Source organism: Larus michahellis, chromosome 1 (genome assembly GCF_964199755.1).
Source record: "Larus michahellis chromosome 1, bLarMic1.1, whole genome shotgun sequence".
NCBI lineage: Eukaryota > Metazoa > Chordata > Aves > Charadriiformes > Laridae > Larus > Larus michahellis.
In genome coordinates, this window is record NC_133896.1 from 45127926 (window position 1) to 45147153 (window position 19228).

General features: G+C 36.4%; 1 protein-coding gene across 3 annotated transcripts in view; it reads left to right on the forward strand.

Annotated features, from left to right (window-relative positions):
* The window catches only part of METTL25 (methyltransferase like 25), a 62444-nt gene that overhangs the window by 1324 nt on the left and 41892 nt on the right, over positions 1–19228 (forward strand). For all 3 annotated transcript variants that reach the window (XR_012585436.1, XM_074574340.1, XM_074574356.1), the window contains exons 2-5: positions 4819–4983; positions 9897–9997; positions 15481–16113; positions 18702–18846. Coding sequence is in view for 2 of the 3 variants with exons in the window: in XM_074574340.1 (XP_074430441.1) it covers positions 4819–4983; positions 9897–9997; positions 15481–16113; positions 18702–18846 (1044 nt within the window). In the remaining variant the exon portion in view is untranslated. The remainder of the gene's footprint in view (positions 1–4818; positions 4984–9896; positions 9998–15480; positions 16114–18701; positions 18847–19228) is intronic.

Below are 19228 nucleotides of genomic sequence, written 5' to 3' on the forward strand. Positions count from 1 at the left end.
AATGACACGTGAGACAGGAAAGCACACTGAGCGTAGTGGAAGGGTGCACAAAAGTAGCATGTGGACCTGTGTACTTCTTGGCATAGAAGACAAGCTAAGATAATGATTTGGATTTGAAAAGAGATTGAAGAGCTGTGAATTGCTACATCACTTGTAACGTTTCTTTCTTGGATCTAAAGATCTTCAAAATATTAGCTGTAAGACTCATTTTTAAAGGGTTGAGGTATCTGGGAAAAAAACTCACAGAATTTATTTGTGCGTGAAAAAGACACTGGATTATGAATTAACTTCGAGAGACAGATGGAAACAAGACAGTGTTACAGTCAGCAAGCAAAAGTTTTGGGAAGCAGCTAGGAAAAACTTAATGTTTTTGGCAGGTCATGTCAGAGTCAGAGCTGAATCAGAGCAATGGGACATAAAATTAAATGCAAATAGAGGCTGGAACAAAACTAATTATTAGATGAAGTCATCAAAAAGAAAACTGTAAAGGAAAATTACCCTGATCTTACCTGTTTCTATGGGAAAGCCCATGAAATGATTCAGACACTGAAGTGGTGGCCTGTAGAGTAGAAAGAGAATCAGGAGGGCAGAGTATTGTTTTGTAGATTTTAAAATCGGAAAATCATTTAATGATCTACCTTCAAAATGCGTGTTACAGAATCTGATGCAGAAATTACTGGAAGAAAAGAGACAATTCATGGCTAAAATGAAGCATGTGTTTTAGAAGGGTATGAAGCCTTCATGCTGTGGCTAAAATATAATGTTTCTTCTTTGGTTTCTGCAGGGATTATTTTTGCTCTTTTTTAAAAAAAGAGAATTGTTCTCTTTTTTTTTGTAGCCTCAAAACTGTAGTATGCTATTTAACATTTGGAAGGTTTTGATACAAAATTTCTCCAGTATCATGACAAAATTGGAGGCGCCATGATCGAATGGGCATGTGCTTGCTGATATGGTGGTTCATGCCTGACTCGTTTGACTGCATGGTATCTGTCCAACCAGTCATGATGAAAATACATCCTACTAGAATATGAGTTTCTCAGTGAAGATACCTGCAAACATCTACCCATATTTGAAAATGAATGTTAGCCTGTATTAAAATTAGGATTGAGAAACTTAATATCATCCTTTGAGTCCTTTAGTACAGTTTAGTAACACCAGAAATCAGAAGCCAACTGTTAGAAATCTTGAAAGCTAACATAAACAGAAGTGACTCTTCCTTATATTCCTCTACGATATTAACTGTATGTGTGGTTGTTCTTCAAAATTATCAGATATTTAAATGTTCATTATTTATATTTACCTTGAAATGGGTAGTAAAAGGCTCTCATAACATGCTGTCATTCATAGAACTATGTTTTTTTGGAGTGTGGCTATGAGAGTGGATTTATTTTGCATGCTCAAATGACATTGTGGTCCTGTACCCCAAATACCTTACTCAAAATACGTGTAAAATGACGTTTTGATTTCACATGGTAAAACCTTTCCCTTCTAAGAGTTTGAGAAGTTTTACATTTATACATTCACAATCCCCAAACTATTATGAAAAATTTTCTAGAGTCTGTTCTAATAGGCATCCCAAATTAAATTCAGGGAAACTTAAGCTACATTTGACGGAAGTGATCTGAAAATGTGAAGTTGTCAGTTCATGCTCACATAGCTCTGCAGACTAAAAAGTAACTTTGTTGCAGACTGGCACAAAACTGTTATTCTGCACAATATTTTATGTTACTATAGGGATTTTGGCAAATACATATGCTGAATTTTTAGAAGCTAGCAAGCAAGAAATTACAATTCTTGTACAATATTATATGCAAGAAGATAATCATGTTACAGAACATTACATTACATGTTCTATAAATCAGTTTCAACGAATATTTTCAGATACTCATCAGATGATTCTTTATTATAATGACTATATAAAGGGTGGAACCCTTGTTTTCAGTTGTACCCTACAGGAAAATTTCAGATCCATTTTTAGATATAGAAAATGGGTTTATATTTTTATACATTAAAAAGCTGACATTTGCCATATTGCATCTTGTTTATCACGTCATTGCTGTAAATTGGACACAGGCACAGAAAAATCTGTGTTTAAGTATTTTCATATTTTTCTGTAAATTACTGTTTGTACTAAAATTCCAATTTTTTTGGCATATGTTACTTTCTGAAGATTTATTTGCAAATGTATGGACTGGCTGGTTAAAAGCCATACTAGGTTTCATCTTGTGAGCAACCAAAAAAAACCATTTTGAGAAAACTAACATTTTTAATATTCATAAATAATACGTAGTCTGACAACTGCCATTGCATAGCTTGAAGTCATGCGTCAGATAGATACCTTAATATAGCTGGTTTTTTTTCTTTTAGTTGGCAAGCTGGGACAATTATTTAAATTTGGTAGGAATGTTATTACAGGCGATATACCAGTGATCTTGTATGAGATCCTACTAGTTCTGTCCATGTTCCGTCAGATTAGTGAATGCAGGGAAGTTACAGAACATGGGTATTACTGCATTTAATTTCATTTAAGTGAGATTTGTAAGGAGAGTTGATAATATTTTATGTCAGGTGCTGAAAAAGTGAAAGCAGGCAAGTGGTGGGTTTATAAGCTTTTCATGAGTTCTGACAAAGAAGCAGAAAACTCCAAATTTCAGTAATCGGCCTTTAACCCAGGAAAGATCCGAAGTTGCAGGATAAGTTGTATTTGTGCGATATAGTGGGATCAGCAGGAAGTAAGGTGAAAGGAAGACTGGGTTGCTAAATATTGTGAACTCCTAATCTGCAGAATATTTGCTTATGCTGTTGATCTTGGTGAGCTATTTGAAAGGTAGATGGAAGAAATAAAGATAAATTTCTTCAACGGTATAGGTTTAATGATTTTCAATATCAGTGTCAGGGTACTGTAGTGTAAGATGGCATAGAGTGAACCCTCAGCAAGTTTCCCGACGACACCAAGCTGTGTGGGGCGGCTAACACGCTGGAGGGAAGGGATGCCATCCAGAGGTACCTTGACAGGCTGGAGAGGTGGGCCCATGCCAACCTCATGAAATTCAACGAGACCAAGTGTAGGGTCCTCCATCTGGGTCGGGGCAATCCCAAGCACCAATATAGGCTGGGCAGTGACTGGCTTGAGAGCAGCCCTGAAGAAAAGGACTTGGGGGTGCTAGTAGATGACAGGCTCAACATGAGCTGTCAGTGTGTGCTAGCAGCCCAGAAAGCCAATCGTATCCTGGGCTGCATCAGGAGAAGCGTGGCCAGCAGGTCGAGGGAGGTGATTCTCCCCCTCTACTCAACTCTCATGAGACCCCACCTGGAGTACTGCGTCCAGTTCTGGAGCCCTTACTACAAGAAAGATATGGACGTGCTGGAACGTGTCCAGAGAAGGGCCACGAGGATGATCAGAGGGCTGGAGCACCTCTCCTATGAGGACAGACTGAGAGAGTTGGGGTTGTTCAGTCTGGAGAAAAGAAGGCTCCAAGGAGACCTTATAGTGGCCTACCAGTATCTTAAGGGGGCCTACAAGAAAGCTAGTGAGGGACTTTTTAGGATGTTGGGTAATGGTAGGACTAGAGGGAACTAGGTGTTGGAACTAGATGATCTTTAAGGCCCCTTCCAACCCTAGCAATTCTATGATTCTATGATTCTAAGATGGGTATGTGCATGGTGGGTGATAGTTTCCTTTTTGTACTGTAGCAAGTTTGTACATGTAATTCACATGATGTTTATTTCCACAATGATTGTTCTGTGAAAGTTGCCAATGAGATATATAATATGTATTCCTTACAGAGGAGATGAGAGATAGTGGTTTTGCTGTGTTTTGGATGATGGCTGGCTGTGTGCAAGTGGACTGTCTAGTCAATGGCATTCTTGCATTTAGTCATAATATGAATGAAACAAAAAGTGGAACACCCACTTCTTATCAAGAAAGTTAGATTTCTTCTTCACCTGGCAAAACTGCTGAATGGATCGCTGGTCAAAATATCCCTCTGCTTTTTTTACTTAATGTTTCATGTCTATCGCTTTTGCAATAATTGTTGGCATATAATTGCTTATCGAATCTCTTAAACTTTGTTCTCTTTCTTGACAGATTAGTGATTTCTTCCTACTGCATCAAACCTAAATATTTCTATATGTTTTTATTGATTCAGACTGCTGCATTCATTTTGTGAATGTCTATAGATATTCTGGAATGCACTTAATTCCCAGAAAATCTAAAATCAGTTAAATGAGCAAACCTCCCTTAAAAATAAACTGAAATTTTCTTCTTCAAGCAAAATAAATCAAAACATTTTGTATATTGAACAGCTGTATTTCTTAAAAAATCTAGTAGTATATATTGTCAGACAGGGGTGACTAGAAAATGCGTAATGAGCAAGTTTGTAAACAAAGAGAAGTGATAATGTTGACTGAATTATCTTGATGATTATACTAAAGTAGCTCTGCTAAAATCATGGAATCATAGAATCATAGAATGGTTAGAGTTGGAAGGGACCTTAAAGATCATCTAGTTCCAACCCCCCTGCCATGGGCAGGGACACCTTCTGCTAGACCAGGTTGCTCAAAGCCCCATCCAGCCTAGTCTGGAACACTTATTTTAATGAAGATTGTACACTAATAATAATAATAGGTCTTTCCACCTCGGTTCTGAAGGGGGTATACAGCTGAAGAAAAATAATGAAATTTTCCACTTATGCAAGCAAAATAACTGGTTACTTCTGTCTGACACTGTGTGTTTATTGCTTGTCGTTCTGTGTCAGCACTATTACAGAGATGTTAAGCCTTGTTAACAGAAATCTTCTGTTTTTCTTTTCCATACAGATGATGACACATTTTCCAATGTGTTTTGTGAAAATTCTAAGAAGCTTATTGATGTACATTTATTTGCCCTGGCTGCTCAGTATTATTCTGTGTCTAACCTTGGAGTGAGTACCCCATTAGAAGAATTACTTGAAGCACTGAGGGGAGACAATCAAGGAACAACAGGTATATTTACATTTGTATTTAAATTTTTATTTTTCATGATAGGATCTGCAGAGTTTTGGTTTTGGAACGTAGTTTGCATTCCCCCCCCATGCTTTTCAATTTTCATTTATTCATAGGTAGTTTCTTCATTGCCTTTGTTTAGAAAATGGATTCTCTTGCTAAAATTTAAGCAGAGGTTACTGCTTAAATTACCACAGCATTCAGTACTTATAGACCCTTCCTGAGATCCAGTCGTAAAGGGAATGAGATAGGCAAGCAGACACATCATTATTTGAGATGTCTTGTTAATTCACTTTGTTTTTCTTCTCCCTGAGCGGCAGGAATCATGGTTGCTATTCTTGGGTTTTTTTAAAAGTCTCACCCTAAAATCTGGCAAGTGGGGTTTTTTGTAACATCTTTTGTTTAATATTAAATATGTGCTTTGCTGTTTATCTGAAAATGGCCCAATAACTGTTTGATGTCACAAAAAAAAAAGATTTTATTCATTCTGTATGTTTTGGAGCAATACCAAATACACGTCCTAAAACCAGAGTAATTTCATTTTCTGTAGTTAAAGAAATGGGATTAAAACACTGTCAAGTTGGCATCAAGTTGGACACTGAAAGTCTTGTCCCTGATTATATTTTTTGTATCAGATGATAAACTGGCATTTATACTTACTTTGACCGCTGTAATTTTCACTGAAGATGTGCTCTTCCTGGAGTCCTCAGTCATTATAGATTTGTCACTGTCTTTCAGATTTCTCATTAGTTTTTCAGAGACAGACTGAGCAGCTGTCTGCCTTTGCTTTCTAGTGTGTTTTATCTCTATAATACGTTAAAACTCTGATGTTTCTTATCCTAAACGATAAAACCATTATATATGTTGGGCGTCTCCCATTTTCTACAGCTGTTTTCTCTTTCCAATTTTGCCATTTTCCATGGTTGACTCCCCAGTTTTCCATTTCTTCAGTATTACTAAAATGCCATAGCTAAGATAGTCTTCATGGTTTGTTGTGCATTCGTCTTACTGTAGGTTTACTTTCTGGCTTCTTTCCTCCTGCTATTAGTTCATCTGAAGCCCTTTTTTCTTGTTTGACAACTGTATGCTGCTTTTATTTCGCTTGCTTCTTAGCTCTTTTCATTTTTATTATGCTCTCATTCCCTACTAAATTTTCTGTTATTCTGTAGTTCTACCTTGTTATACTCATATTTGAATTCACACCCAGATTAGCTTTCTTAGACAAAAATGCAAGGAATCTTTTGTCTTTTTGTCATGCAGAATGGAACACTAGGAATAAGACAATTGCTGAATATTTTATTCTGTGTTTCGCAGGAGTGCTGCTCTGTTGGGTAACTGGGGCCTGGATTTGTGATGCAGTAATTCTAAATTATACTTCATAGAAAAAATAAAACATGTTCCAAATGTATACAATGGTATTATAATTCAAAACCTTTGTGTTGAATTGGCAGTAAGTATCAGTTAAATTAACTTAACTGAAGTTCCTGGTAATCATTTGCCAGAAGCAAAATACCAAATTATGGATTCATAATGCGCAAGTTGCCAAATGAAAGTTGTGATCTTTTAACTTTAAGCTATTTCAGATATTTTGGACTTAATTCTGTATTTCAGAAGATATATTCATTTCCTGACATACTAAAGCTTGCAAGTTAAGAGAAGTGTAAGTCTGAGAAAACTGGTAACTTTACGATGGCCTTGCTCATATTCAGAGAAGTATGCATCAGGATAATTCCATTTATGTTTCAGATGTTTTTAATACATTTTCATGTTCTAAGAAAAACATGCTTATGAGCCTATTCCCACAGTTCACATACTTGTACAGTTCTCTAACTTCTTCATCATCTTAATGTAGACATACTGCTATCCTTAGAATTCTTGGTAAGCACAAACGTTTTGAGCTTGTTGTGCCTACAACTACTCAGAATGAAATTCTGAGTCTGAAGCGCTTTCTCCATTGCTTCCTAACAAAGGTCACTGAGCACATGGGATCCAGAAGAGCCTGGCCCAAGGGGAGGAAGCCAGCATGGACAATTTCTCTTGTTACAGGGTTCATATCTAATGCAGGAAGCAAGGGTTGAGTATTGGATTAAGAATAGTCTCTACCTTTGCAGTGTGTTTATGGCCAAGGTAATAGTCATGCAGTGACTGTTAATAAACACGTTTTTAAATTCCACATACTGGAATACGTGAGGCAGACGGAATCAGTCTGCCTCATTTTTTTTTAGCATACAGTTATCGCAGTCCCTCAGTCTGGTTTATGGAGTTAAATCATAGCAGTGCAACTTCTACATAAGTGGTGTTGTCTGGTGTAGAGTGTGAATTTCATTTTTTATCTGGTGTATCTGAATTTCCATGGGTAGCTGGGATGTAAAACCCCCGCATACTGTCATAGGAGATCTTAGGAAGATCTGCATTAGCCCTGTATAAAAAACAGTCTCTCCTCAATTTGTTCATCTTCACATCTAGAGATGTAGCTGTGAATGGCATTATAGAGTTGAAGCAGGTTTTCAAATGGAAAACAACTACCTGTGCTAGGGGTTCACAATGGAAATAAGCAACATTGCTGTACCAGCTAAAATTAGTAACATTAAACTTTCTGTTACTCTGTTATATCCAGGGTACTTCTGTGAACGCACTTTCTTTTTTCATCAGAAAAGGAGCAGGATCTCTAAATTTCTTATGTTTTTTGAAATTATTATTTGTTCTGCTTGCATCAGTTGTACACATAATAAGGAAATCTACATATATAGTAATTTGTTTCAAGAAAGTAATTTTGTCATAGCAGAATGAATTTACACAGTTTGTTTAAAACTAGTATACATATTTTTTTCAAATTTGTAGTTGTCTTGGCAATATAAACCCCAAATACAGTTTTTCTGTTAGAATGTAATATATCTGCTTTTTTTTCAAAATAATGTAAAAAAATCTATCGGAATTTTGCAGAAAATTTATTAAAAATCCATCATTTTCTGTAAATGGAATAGTTTTTCCTGAGCTGAAATATAAGTAGAGTGTTCATTCTGCAAAAGGTAGGAAAAGAAGTCTAAAAAGGGTTTAAGGACCTTTAGGAGCTAAGGTGATAAATACTTTATATATGCAGATACAAGCAAACTATGATTTTTCTACCTGGAACCTCAGCTTTTGTAAGTTGGGTCTTGTTTCTGGATTTCTGGATTTCTTCCATGTTTAACATACTTAATTTGGCTTAAGTACTCTCTGAAATGGTACTTCACACAGCGTTGCCCAGTTCAGTCTTTTGAGTTTGTACTGTAGCAAAGAGTAAAAGGTGCAATATGTGGTGGTAGTTGAAAGTGACACTGCTGCTTTGGAGAACAGTCAAACAACTTTTATTTTTGTCAAGAAGTTAAATGTCTATTTCTTTCTGTTCCCATTCTGCTGCTTCTTCTGATGCCCCTATCCAGACACAAAACTGTTCAAATATAAACAAAAAAAGGTACCTTCCTTCCCTTCCCTTCCCTTCCCTTCCCTTCCCTTCCCTTCCCTTCCCTTCCCTTCCCTTCCCTTCCCTTCCCTTCCCTTCCCTTCCCTTCCCTTCCCTTCCCTTCTTTTTTTTCTGTCTTTTTTTCTTTCATTTAAAATACCGTTTTTTAGGACGCTGTGTAGATCTTCACAATTTTAAAATTAAGGAGATTCTTTAGTGGAATGACAAACACTTGTTTCTGCTATTTGTTTTGTTTAAAAGTATTTACTCTATTTTTTTCTTTTGTCAGTTCATAGAGTTTATATTAGATTTTAAGTATTGTCATAACAGTTTATTATAAAAAACCAGATGTTTAAGAAATAGAGAGGTCCTGGGCGTTTGGGGAAAAACAGGGAAAACACTAGGTTTCTCATGAGCTCAGTTCAATTCCCCACTCTCTTTTAAAGAAGTAACACTCTTGGCTCTGTTCCCAGCATGATCTGATCAAGGAATGAACATAGTTTTTGCCTAATGATCAGTTTCTGGACAGATGAACACATACTGTGCAGAAAGCAGAGAATGGGAAAGTGTATTAATCTGCCTAGTCACGTAGAAAAGTCTTGATTTCTAGGAGCATGCTCATCAGTAACAGTCCAGTTTCTTCTACCATCACTCAGATCTACAAAAATTTCCATCAATTTAACTAGAGCCAAGGGTCCTGTAATGTTGGTCACCTAAGATAAATGTGTGGTTTCTCCCAAGGAAGCGACATGGGAGCTTCTCCTTTGGTTGGGGGCTGTAGAGATTAGAAAATGGGTGTTTGGTGTTCTCTGCAAGCAGTAAACCCGTCTCATTAACTCCATCTAGTTAACTCCATTAACTCCACTAGTGACTCCATCTCATTAACAGATTCTCCAGCAACACTGAAATGAGTGATTTTCTACAATACAGATGTAACAGGTCTGTAATCCATCCATAGGGTAAATAAAGAAAATAAAAGTGCATCTTCCTTTGAATTTCCCCAGCATCACTCATAGCTTTTATTTGAGATATTTCCCACTTGATATTGTGAGCAAATCTGCAGAATTAACAAGCTGTACTGTGTGATTATTAATTGTCCCTGCCCTTATATATGCAAAAGTAAATGTGATAAACAGCACAAAAATAAATAGTTTTTAATGAACAGGAAGAAATAGTACATTTTTATAGTAGTAGCTATTGTCTAATATCTAGTCAGGTATTGGATATGCTGCATCTTAAAAAAACTACACTAACTGTACTAAATTTTACAGTGTGTTGAATTTTACTAGTTGATCTGTAATTCAGAAGTTTAGTCTTGTAATGATTTACTGAGTTTTTAGTTAAAAATTACTGTCCTGAAAATATAAAAATACTACAGGATATTTTTAGGCTGATATTTTTTCTGATTGATCACAAATCTGTATTATTATTGGCTGTGTTAACCTGTATTTATTTTCTTAATCTGATACAGGTATCAAAACTGATGAGTTTATGAATAATAAGAAATCACATGAAGTGCAGGTGATGTCAGAGCTGGTAGACAACATAGCAAAGTATTGTGGTATAAAGCAGGTAAGAAGGCATTTCTTACTGTATGTTACCATGTACCTTCCAGGTATTCTCCTTATTGTGTTTGAATACATCATTTTAATATTCTGTTATTGCTGTTCTTATTTTTCATGTAAATAATTGTAGCTAGAGAAGAGCCTTTAGGGCCAAGCTGAAGGACAGTTTTGTTTACAAATGTATCGTTCCATGGGGGCTGCCTTTCAGTGAGTCATAATCATTTTATGACTCATGAAAAAAATTAAGACATTATAATCATCCTCTGTATGTTAAGCAGCTAAAAATTTTACTGCTTTTTGCTATGCATGGGTACTGCTGTGTTTTTCAGTATTATATTGCTGGCAATTTACCATAACCATCAGTAGGAGAGCAAAACTTCGTTCTTCTCCTTCTGTCAGGCACACAAGAGTGCCGCATAGAGACCAAAGCAGAAAATCTGAGAAATTTTGAAAGCTCATCTTATTCTGGCACAAGAGATTTAAATTGTTTCCTGTTGTTTAATGCTGGTCACCTTTATTTAACATGGATTGAGGTCTATCAATTAGGAATTTAGTTATGACCTTTTTAGTTTGAAGGGAGACCAGATTAAGCAGAGATTTATGTAGCAGAATGTAGATGAAATACCTTCGGTAGAACACGTATAAGATCTGGACACCCAACACCATTATCACCCAGCGCTCACTCTATGAACTGGCCATTTCATGCATCAGATGGCAAGTTCATCCTCGGATAGTGAAGAATTGCAGGATTCCTTTCTCAAATTTGATTGTAATTTACCCTTTTTGGTTTTTTACGTGTAATTATGATTGCACAGTGCACTAGATCGCCCTTGCATTAAAACCTTGTAGATGTTTACTTATGGATCTGTTGACAAAACACGAACATCACAACAATACTTGACTTTTTTGAGTACCGTATTTCACATTCTATTAGACAAAAGTACACCAATACTATTTCATCAGTTTACATACACGTGATTTTTCTGTAAGCTTTTTCAATGTGAAACTTTCTGTTAGATTCCATGTCTTAGACATTTATTGCAGTGGGACTAAATTTTTAAGTATGTGGGAGAACTGAGTTGGTCTAATCATTTTAGTCTCTATAATGCTAGTAACCAACTAATGTAGCTTCATCCTTGCTTTAAGGTGTAGGTGACTGGTGGCTCTAGACACCGCATTTTATTTCTTTATACATCTGAGCTGCACCTCCTTTCTGTACAAGAGGCTGTAAGTGTAAATAGAGATTAATTTCCTCCAGCCTAATATTCATTCCCACAAAGATGTGTGGAGAACACATTATATTTGTTTAAAACCAAAGATTAATAATGTATCTGCCCAGATTTTATGCTGAACATATTCCCTCTGAGCCTTTTTTTTTTTCCCCCTAAGTAAATATTTCTAAGCATAGTTTAAAATTAATCTATCAGATGTGGGTAAGGGGGAAGAGATAGCTGCCGTTAGGCAGGCCAAGTCTGTATTACTGTGGCCTCTGGTATATCTTGTCCCCTGTATTGTGCCTGGCCATTGTAGTGGGAGAGTGGTAGTTGGGCTGCTTCATACCTGCACCAGAGGGGTTGCTAAAAATTAATGGTGTGGCCAGACGTGTGCTGGGGGTAGAGTACGTGGCCATGCTCCATTCAGTTTACTGGTAGAGATGTACCTAGATTGAAGGGCAGACCCCAAAACTTGGATTCAGCTCTGAGTTGCTGAAGCTGAGCTTTGATTAGGAAATTATTTGGCTCAGACTGTGTTTAATTTAGATAATGTAAATGATGCAGTGCTCTTGATAGGTTCGGGGTCAGGCCTGTGGCATCCTTGGAAACAGAGATCAAAACTCTGAATGCTGACCATCTGTTTTGTAAGGAATGACTGACAAAGGCAAAGTTTTAGGCAGTCTTCTCGTTACAACTGGGATTACCCAGTAAACAGAGCGCTGCAATTAAGGCCAAATATTACCGGATGAGAGGCAATCAATTTGTGAGCATCTGTGATCGCTTACAGTGATGGAAGACGATCTCTCCAGCAGCTCTTCCAAGAGCCAGCCACAGTGACAAGTGTGGGGGCCCTCAACAGCCACAAAGTGGGTGCGCTTTGTAAAGAATAGACATATAGTAGCAGCAGATTTGTGAAAGCAATTTCTTCTATCTTTATCGCACTTTTTGCCTTGCTTACGTTTTGCTTCAGGCAAGTATTAGTTATTCAAGTGTTGAAGACTTTCATGTAGTGAAAAAGCTACAGGAGAGTGTTATTGGCTTATAATGCAATACTAAATGTTGCCTGTATTTGCTGGAAGGGGGTGTTTCATATAGCATTTTCATTTAGATTTTAACTAGTTCCTGTGAGATTCAGGAATGAAAGGAAAGGAAAACCCATGTTCAGAGAGTAAAAAAGTAGAGCCACCTTAATGACCTAACCTAAGTCCTGATGTGGCTGGTTACTAATAAAATCTCAAACCAATCATTATTAAGTATCTGTCAATATGCTGCAATTTCATCCAGTGATTATGCACTTTTATCCGATGGCTTGGAGTATCTTTATACAAAGGATTATTTTCTGTTTATTTTTTGAAAAAAATTGTAATATTTAATGAAAAATATTATTGCAGTATATCACTGCATATGAAATGCCGACTGCTCTATATTAACTTTTTTTCCATTTTAGTCATACACTGTAACGAAATTTATTTGTGCAAAGTTACAAATCCCTAATATATGAAAAGAGCTTTCCAGTTACATTAAAAAAAAAAGTCTCCTTCCTCCTTCTCAGTTATTAAAAAGCAACTCCTTTTGTTTTGGTTACCTTTCAACTTAAAAAAATACAGGAATTGTAAAGTTTTTAGGAGAGTTTTTTCCTTATTGATTTTTTTCTATCCTTCTCGCAAAACAAAATATATGCGGCATTTAATTAAAAAATCTAGAGCTATGAAAGCATAACACATGTTTTACAACAGCACGTGTCCTCGGGGTGTTTCTTTCAGATATTACAGATCACTGACTGCTTGAAAAATGCCCTCCATTTCACCTCCATACCCATGATGTATAATGGGTGGTAGAGGATATTGCTCTCTCGCAGTATTTTATAATGTAATATAATAAACAGTAAAAAGAGAATAAAAGCAAAAATTTTATTACTACTGTAATCACTTCTAGGTTAATAATTTGAATTAAAACATTAAAGCAAACTAACTAAAGGGTTTTTTTTCAGTTGTTTACTGCCCCTTTCAAGCGTTGTTCCTATCGTACAAGTGGAACTTTAGTTTATAAAGAAGTTCTTGATTAAACTCTGAAAAGAAGCCAGTGATGATTCTTCTTTGCTTAAACGCACATTTTTTTTCTTTAATGTATTTTTGAAAGTTTTCCTTGGAAATTGCAGCATGTGCAACGAGAGTTGCAATGTGTAATGTAAGTATGATATAATTCTGCATTCAGCATCCATTAAAGTTGTGATTTGGTGCTGGGAAATGTTGGAATGCTTCTGGAAACGGAGTTCTTGATTGCGCTGTGCCAGAAACTGTGTTTAAACATAGTACCCAACTCACTGTGGACAAGACCTTTGGAGTTCATTATATCATGGAAATTTCATTTTAAAAGTTCATGCTTGGCAGATACGCTATGGATTGCTGATTACCTTTCCTTATGTAATCAAGGGAAGGTAAAGCAGGGATTAATTTAATGCAGTCTATTTGTTTAGCACAAGATCATTGCCTTCTTATTTTTAGTCAATTTTTCCTTTCGTTTTAAAACTATTCTCCCAGTGCTAATTTAACAATATATTACTGTTTTCTTTTTACTTGGAAACAACTAAAAAAACCTTACCCAAACAGCAGCTTGTCTTTACAGCCACTAGAGGTCACACGTAGGAGTTAGGAATAATTCACTAGCTGACTCTGTGTCCAAATGCTGCCTTTCACAGAAATAATTAAAAACCTTGTAGAAGTGGATGTGTGCATATTCTGCATAGTAGTAATATTAGTGACATAAAATAGTGGGTAAAATTATTCCTTGGGCACTTTTCTTTTCTTCACTTTTAAATAATATAGGAGAATGTGGGTGATAAATGTGACAAATAAATGACATTTTCAAAAAGTGTGCTTAGATTATATAAATTCTGTTTCACTAAATTCGCTCCTGTACTGAATTAATTCAAGAAATATGAGGATTATAGTGTACCTAGATGGCAAATATGCAGCAATATCACATGGAGTGCAGATGAGAAAGCCACGTGCAGCCTGCATGAACACTTTTTACTTAATAGTGTGTATTCTCCACTGTTTTACGTAGTCTTTAGTGACATTGGTTGAAATTTTTCTTTCTAATTCCATGGCTGTACAAATCTTTAATTTTCTTAGTTCAGTAAGAGTATTGCTGTACTGAGTATTCTTACCTGGTAAAAACTACGCAGTTGAGTTTAAAATGGATACATGTTGTGTATGCTGCCATTTGTACTTACAAATATCAGTGTAAGCTTTCTTGTGAATGTGTGACAGACCAAGAACAAGGCATAGATGTTTTTGAATCAAACACTTTCAGGAACATCTACAAAGAAGCCATTATATCTAATCAATATGATTTTTGGCAGATACCTGAACAGAAGTGAACAGTATTGTTTTCTTTACTTCGAGAAATGTCACTCTGACTATTCTTGTAAAATATTTTGTTATATATTTATTACAAATTAAAACACACGTGATAAAAAGCTGTGATTATGTACCTGAGCTGCTCAGGTTACCCTTGCGTCTACTGCTATTCTGTATAGTGTTTTCCTTCCTGTCTTGTATCAGTCACCGAAGTAGCATGTGTTATCAACTATGAGACAAACTAGGCTGTCAGCCAGTTACCCTTCTATTCATTCCTTCCTCCAGAACAGGCAGTGGAAAGCACATGAGACATGTGAGCCCTTTTGTTTTGTTACAGAGGCATCTTTATATTAATCACAGCTGTATGGGTCATTTGCACAGAATGTGCAAGTGGTATAAATAAGCATTCTGACATAAAAGAGCGTAATAGTATCACCTGTCTTTAGGTCACATCTGAAGTGATTAAGTTAGGCACCGAATGCGAAGATGCTTATTTCCGTATGGGAGTTAGGTGTCTGAAGCTAAATACTGTGAACGCTTGCTTTGATAACTCTATATCCTGACCCAGTTTAGCAAGGGCAGGTTGCGTTGTTAGTGTTTTATGATATTTTATTTAAAAGAAGTAAGCTCTGTGTCAAAAAATATACCAAAGTCTTTCCCAGAAGAATCAGGACATGTGCATTGCTTAAGTATTGCAGTGTCTGTTTTCTGAAGCAAATCAGTTATGACTTGATTCTGTGTTTAGAAGGCACAAGGTGGATCAACAAAGCAAACGAACTAAGTGTATTAGGAGGGATAACTGATAAGGTAATTATTAAATCTATGCTTAAATTTTTAGGGAGTTATTTTGCATGTGGCTGAAATGTATCTTGTTGCTCATTAACATAGCATTATTTTTTTTCCCCATTGTTTAGGTGATTGATATAGGTTCTGGAAAAGGCTACCTGAGTTCATTTTTGTCCATGCAATATAACTTAAAAGTTTATGGAATTGACTCCTCAGACACCACCACTAATGGTGCTCATGAAAGGAACAGAAAATTGAAGAAACACTGGAGAGCATATCAGAGTCGCGCAAGAGCAAACGTTGAAAGCCAGAGGTCGGAAAAGGCAAATGACAGGCCAGTGCAAAGTGAAATTAATTGTAAAGCAATCACTGAAAAGCTCTTAAATAAAACCAGCAGTCTTCAACATCAGGACCAAGTGACTACCCAAGATTTAGCTCCTTCTTGTGGTTTCACAGGAATAGGTACATCTGAAAGCAGCAAACAAACTGAAGTTGATTTGGCGTCTCAGACACAGTCTGATGAGAGCAAACTTTCTGAAGAGGTTCTTGCGATTCTAAATGTTCTGCCTGCTGATGCTGTAGAAGTTTTTTCTTCATCTCGGTCTGACTGTGGAGAACTCTGTGAAGAGGAGAAGGAGCAAAGAAAAATGGCATCTCTCAAGGCTAAAGCTAGTAAATCGCGTGAATCAAACTTGTATTTTCCATTGACCTCTTGCATCACTGCAGAAACAGAACTCAGTGACATCATAAGAGACCTGGAGGTTATTTTACTAATATTTGAAGTAGATTGACTGTTGTCTTTATATTGCCATTTTCATATGTACGTAATGTTTGCTGAGTCTACATAGAGTACTACCAGTGTTGAAAATTAATATTCTGGCCCAATAATGTTTTTTCAGCCAGTAAGCATAAGTGTGTCTAGCAGATACAGATTGGTTTTCTATTTTAGTATATGTGTTGGGATTATTTTGAATATGTAAAGCAGCCTTTAGAATTTATGGGGTAGATAATATTCACTTGTCAAAGTTAACAGCATACATATTAGCACATTCAGGTATTTTACACTTGTGGTTGTAGATAACATCTAATTATTATGAAAAGAGTTATATTTACCAGGTGGATGGATATATTAAGCACTGGAAATTCAATTTTCTTGAAATTTCTTATGTTTTTAAGTTTTATATATTTGTAATTTCATTTCAACTTTGAAGGCATAGGAGAATTCATTGTGTATAGTACTCAACATATAGAGTTTGTGAAGAGCCCTATTTGCAAATAATATTTTTATATTTCGACTTTTCATGGTTAGTTTAAGTTCATTTAGTAATTCACTAGCTGATGGGGATTGTGTTTACAGAAACAAGCCCAAGCTCAGTTGCCGAAAGACAGTGACGCGAGTCTAGAAGCTGCATGGCTGTTTAGTTCCTATGCCTGAGCTAACATACATTGATTGGGCAGATATATTCAGCCTTGGATGAAAACTTGTCTGTGTTCAGTAGTAACTGAACTATTATATTCAGCTGTGTAATTAATCTCTGATTTGAGACAACAGGTCTGTGCTGATGGCCTTATAACTTGAGCTAAGAAGTCCTGCTGAGTATCTGAGAACGCGTGGAGCAAGCTCATGTCTGTCTGCAAAAGACACCCTGAGCAGCAGGGCTGATGAAGCATATGCCTTTTCATTTGCACAGTTGGATTTTGTATCTTCTTAGCATGTAATTTGTATGATGTAGAAGATAGAAGAAATCCTATATCACTGCCTTTCTTTATTAAAAAAACCCCAAAATATTACTGTCAGAAAAGGTAAATGCTTCATTGTGTTAAAAAACAGTAATAACTGAACTGCACACTATGTGTGATGAGTGTGCGTAATTAAAATACTCTGAAGTATTCACATTTTTTTTAAAGTATTTTGATAATTTTTAAAATAACATATTTTTTAGAAATCGTTTTTAAAATGTTTACAGTTTTTTATTGTAACCATAAATTGATTTTATTTTCTCAAATTTTCCTAAGCCGGGGGCAGGAATCTCTCTGACTTCTCCTGTCCTGGGATTTAAATGCTGCCCTTGCAAGTGCACGTCTTCCCTTAGCTTCCAAACTTTAGTCTTGTTCCACTATTTCTGTAATTGCACGGGGTAAAAAGCTTTGTGGAATGGTGAGCTGAGGCTGACGGATAGGAAAAAAGGTCTTTAAAAACTGAGCTGGACTCAAACAGAACTTTTGCCACCTAAAAATTTTGTATCCTTAGACAAGGAGAGGGCAAGCACAGAGAAGCAGCACAAAGTGGAAGGTGACGAGGGGGATGGGAAGAATTAAAAAACAGAGGAAGAAAGGGGAGGTTTTACTGTTTCACACATACATACAGCATATAATACAGATGTGTGAGAAAATCAAATATAGAGCAGCAAAAAGAGATGTACATGTAAAGTCAAAATGATTATAGAAAGGTATCACAATTCAATGCCCCTGCTAATTTCTTGTTGATAACCTTGTTAATAAGTGAGGCTGAAATTCAAAGCAATGCCATGTTTACCATGTAGATTCCAACTAATAATGCTCCAAGGGAAAAAATCTTGTTATGAGTGGTGAGAAGAGGGATAATTAGGATGGAGAAATAGAGAGAAAAGGGAAATTGAGGAAAAAGAAAGCAGGAAATAGAATGGACAGAAGAACAAGACCATCTGAAGCTGAAGTTCTTACTTTGTGTTGTGGAAGAAAATGCCCATTTGATTTTGAATAGCAGTAGGCGCACTGCAACACTGCGGCAGCACTACAGTTGTGGAAATACAAAACCTGCTCTTCAAATTATATTTATATATTGATTTCAGCAATTTAAAGTAGCAGAAATGCAATAGATTGGTCCAGCCAGATTTGCAGCAGTAAATCTGAGGTAAGAAAAGAAAGTCACAGTGGTAGTAATAACAGGAAAGCTAGGAAAAACAAGAGGAAATGGCCCGTGTCCAGTCAACACGGAGATGTTCCCTTCCATGCAGATAAACCAGCTGCTATCCATAGTCTTGAACTTCTGCTTCCTCATGGCTGGTGAAGGTAGGGTGCAGAAATGCATAGTTCCCTTACCTGGACAAAGCGATGAGCAGTCTGTCTCTACACAGGGGCAATGCACCATGTTTTCTTAACACTGAAGAGCTTTTTATTTTATGCATAGAAAAATTCTAGAACAGAACAGCAGGAGTCCTCATGGAGTTGTGTATTTAAACCTTACAGCTCGATAACTGTTTGCAGCATGTTTGGGTTTTGGAGTTTGTTGTTGTTATTCATGCTCCTTCAGTTGAAGAGGGAGATGCTTTATTGTTGTTAATTTTTTTTTTTCTTTTATTCTTCTTAGGACTGTATGATGGTGGGTCTACATACATGTGGTGATCTTGCTGCAAATACACTACGAATTTTTACTGCCAAGCCTGAAATCAAAGCAGTTTGCAGTGTCGGCTGCTGTTACCATCTGTTGTCAGAACAGTTTGAAAACCAAGAAGGTAATTCTTCTGAGCTTAACTGGTGGCTGCCAGTTTGCATGTTGAGAATATTATACCTTATAATTAATAACCTCCTTGTGTTTGTTCCTTTCCAGTGGCTTAGTTAGTACTGGTTTTAATTACATTATGTGGGTCATTCACTCCCGGATGTCCCCTGTAGCTTTTCTGTTGTGCCAATATTCCTAATATTCTTACTGAAATTAGGGATATTAATGCAGAATGTTTTTATGTGGTTATGAATACAGCTGGTTTTATTCCATTACTTTACTTGTAAAATGTGGAGGCTTTTTTGGTCCAATATGTTTTCATCCTTTTGAAGTATTTTGTACCAGATTTTTCCCTTGGTTGTCTGCATGCAATATCCATTTATGTTGAGTTGTAC